The sequence below is a fragment of the Solanum lycopersicum genome, chromosome 2 (genome assembly GCF_036512215.1).
Source record: "Solanum lycopersicum chromosome 2, SLM_r2.1".
NCBI classification, from domain to species: Eukaryota; Viridiplantae; Streptophyta; class Magnoliopsida; order Solanales; family Solanaceae; genus Solanum; species Solanum lycopersicum.
Genome location: NC_090801.1, coordinates 44,710,644 through 44,714,009, shown reverse-complemented (window position 1 = coordinate 44,714,009; position 3,366 = coordinate 44,710,644). Strand labels below are relative to the sequence as shown.

General features: G+C 48.3%; 1 protein-coding gene across 1 annotated transcript; it reads left to right on the top strand.

Moving 5' to 3' along the window:
* Positions 1 to 2,518: 2,518 nt before the first annotated feature.
* LOC138342074 (uncharacterized) lies at positions 2,519 to 2,983 on the top strand. Its single transcript, XM_069294256.1, has one exon. The coding sequence runs from the start codon at positions 2,519 to 2,521 to the stop codon at positions 2,981 to 2,983; it is 465 nt and encodes a 154-aa protein (XP_069150357.1).
* The last annotated feature ends 383 nt before the right edge of the window (positions 2,984 to 3,366 follow it).

Sequence of the window (3,366 nt, the reverse complement as noted above, 5' to 3'; positions counted from 1 at the left end):
TACAGCTATAGGAGACAATAACGACGAGGTCAGTCTCACAGACGTTGTGATGGCTCAGCCCACCGTGGCGGAAAAAAATGAACTAATTGTGCAACTGATGCAGCAGATAGCTGATATGAGGGTTGAGATGCAGCGAAGGCAGGACACGCCTCCACCCGGATTCGACCCTAATTTTGTTGATGCGAGGCCTCCGATGTGTTTCCCCTCGTCCAACTTGAATCCAACTCAGAACCAGCCGTCAACGCCCGTGCATAACCCGTCTCGGATAGATTTAACAGCCCAAAACCCCCAGTATGCTTCCGTATCTTATCAAACACCCTCACCGCTTCCAAACAACCCTACTCAAATGCCACCACACCCTAGAATACTCAAACAGCCCCACCACCCCAAATTCAAAATCAAAATATGACCGCCTTCAACCCCCAAATACCGCATCCCCTCTTAACCCAAAACACCAATCCTCAAAACTACCCACAAAACTACCAAACTGCACAAAATGTCCTGAGCCCTTCCATAGCTCCACCCCTCCCAAAAAGAACCACATTCCAAGTTCCCGTTCCGACCGAGCATGAGGTGCACGGTTCTGAGTTGGATCACTACGAGGAGCAGGAGAGAGAGTGGAAGGCAAGGGAAGAAGCAATGATCGACATAAAGGAGGAGATTAAAAGGGCAATGAAAGAGTTGCAATGCATTCCAGACGTCGTCGGATTGAGCTATGCAGATTTGTGTATCCACCCAGATTTGAACCTTCCTGAAGGGTTCAAAATCCCGAAGTTTGATTCCTTCGGAGGGGTAGGCAACCCCATGGCGCATTTGAGGGGGTACTGCGACCAACTCGTGGGAGTGGGAAAAGATGAAGCGTTACTGATGAGGTTGTTCAGTCGGAGTCTGTGCGGGGTGGCCCTGGAATGGTTTACGTCACATGAGACCAGGCAGTGGCCCAGTTGGAGCGCGCTAGCTAAAGATTTCATTGATAGATTTGTGTACAATGTCGAGATAGTCCCAGATCAGTACTCCTTAGAGAAAATGAAGTAGAAATCAACGGAAAACTATTGGGAATTTGCCTACAGATGGAGAAAAGAGGCAGCGAGGTTGAGGCCTCCAATGACTGAAAATGAGATTGTAGAAGTGTTCGTAAGGATGCAAGAACCCGAATACTATGACAGAATCATTTTGTTAATCGGAGCTAAATTCGCTGAGATAGTCAAAGTTGGTGACACTATCGAAGACAGCCTGAAGTCGGGCAAGATAGCCCCAGTATCTGCATTGCATGGATCTTCCGGATTGATGAGGAAGAAGAGAGAGGAGGTTGCCGCTATTTCATACGTGGGGAGAAAAGTCCCAGTAACTCATTGCGTCCTCAAGACCGCTCCAAGCCTCCACCAAAGTCTCACCAAGCCTATCGTCCACAATCAAGTCATTCCGGCAACTACAATGTTGTCTCCACATATCCAGATGCCCAAGTTTTGTCGTACCAAAATCCACCCCAAAATCTCCAAAACTTTCCCTCCATGTGCCCAAATTACCCTCAATCTTATCAAATTCCACCCCCTTACCAGAATATCGCTCCCAGCTGCGCTAACGTACAGTCAAGCTATCGAGCACCTTCCCCCACATATCAAGTCCATGCTCCAACATATCAAAGCCCCCTCCAAAATTACCAAGCTCCAGTGCCAAATTACCAGACAAATCCCTACCCTAGAACCCAAGTTCCTCGCCCAAGTGCTCGCAATTATCAACAGGTTCCTCCCCCTCAACAGAGCGGGTATGATCCTTCTCGTCCAACGTCTTAGAAGAGGCCCTCGAGAAACTTTACCGCATTGGCTGAAAGCCGGACCAAGCTGTTCAAAAGATTATCCGCGGCCGGATACATCCACCCTGTGGGGCCCAAGCCCGTGGATGTCAACTCCAAATTCTACAAACCAGAGCAGAGATGTGCTTATCACTCCAACAGTGTCAAATATGACACTGAAGACTGTATCAATCTTAAGCACAAGATCAAGGATTTTATCGACCAGGAAGTGGTCTCCCTCCAGCCTACGGCGCCGAACGTCAATATAAATCCGTTGCCGAATCATGGGGGTGGGAACATCAACATGGTAGAAATAAACGAAGATGAGTGTGAAACCAAGAGGATTACTCCTGTTGTACAGGAAGACTTGAAAAGGTTGTCGCTTCTTTAAGCGTCAAGGAAAAAGGAGAGTTCGTTATTCTGACACTTGTGAAGGCTGTTGCCTTGGTGCCCTCAAAAACTCTCGCCAAACCCAAGTTTGTCAAAGAAACGGCCGTGGACCAAGGCATGACTAGATCTGGAAGATGCTACACTCCTGATGAGCTTGCTCTCGGAGGACAAAAGAAAGACCATGCCAAGAGACCAATAAGTGAAGCAGAAGCCGAGGAGTTCTGGAGGAGAATGCAGCCTAAAGATTACTTCATTGTCAAACACTTGGAGAAGACTCCGGCCCAGATTTATGTGTGGGCCCTACTTATGAGCTCCTAGTCCCACAGACAGGCTTTGATGAAAGCTCTGGATGACACGTATGTGCCCTCAGGTACAAGCAGCGATAACGTAGCTGCCATGATTCACCAAGTCATTCAGGGACGTTGCATCAGCTTCTGCGATGATGAATTGCCGGCCGAAGGAAGATCCCATAACAAAGCTCTACACGTCGCTGTGATATGCCGCGGAAAGGTCGTCAATCGTGTTTTGGTAGACGATGGATCTGGTTTGAATATATGCCCCTTGTCCACATTGAAGCAGTTGAGGTTTGACCTCAGAAAATTGGAGCAAAACCAGGTTAATGTAAGAGCGTTTGATGGTGTGCAAAGAGACACATTAGGGGCAGTAAACCTGACCCTCCAAATGGGCCCCGCGGAGTTCGACGCAAAGTTCCAAGTGTTGGATATCAACACCAGCTATAACCTTCTTTTGGCAAGGCCATTCTTTCACATGGCTGGAGCCGTCCCCTCCACTCTCCACTAAATGATGAAGCTGGTATGGAACAATGAGAAGCTAGTTATTCACGGTGAAAGAAGCCACTCAGGCAAGTAGGTGCCGGTCTTTGACGAGACGCCGCAAGGTTTGGATTTTTACACGGTGGAGTTGGTAGATGCCACCGATGATGATTTGGCCCCGCAGACTCCCATGACGGCCGTGTACAAAATGATCGCCACAGTAATGCTACAGAGTGGTTCGAGCCAGGTTTCAGATTGGGGAGAAATTCCCAAGGGATCATTGAACCAGTTCCGGTCCTTGCTAAAGGATCCAAATACGGTTTGGGGTATACCTCCACAGATGACGATGTGAAGATGAAGAAGAAAAAGGATCAAGAGTTGGCAAAACTGATCCCGCATCTGTATCAATCC

Coding starts and splice junctions, on each gene's coding strand:
- LOC138342074 (XM_069294256.1), top strand. CDS start 2,519: ATGAAAGCTCTGGATGACACGTATGTGCCCTCAGGTACAAGCAGCGAT.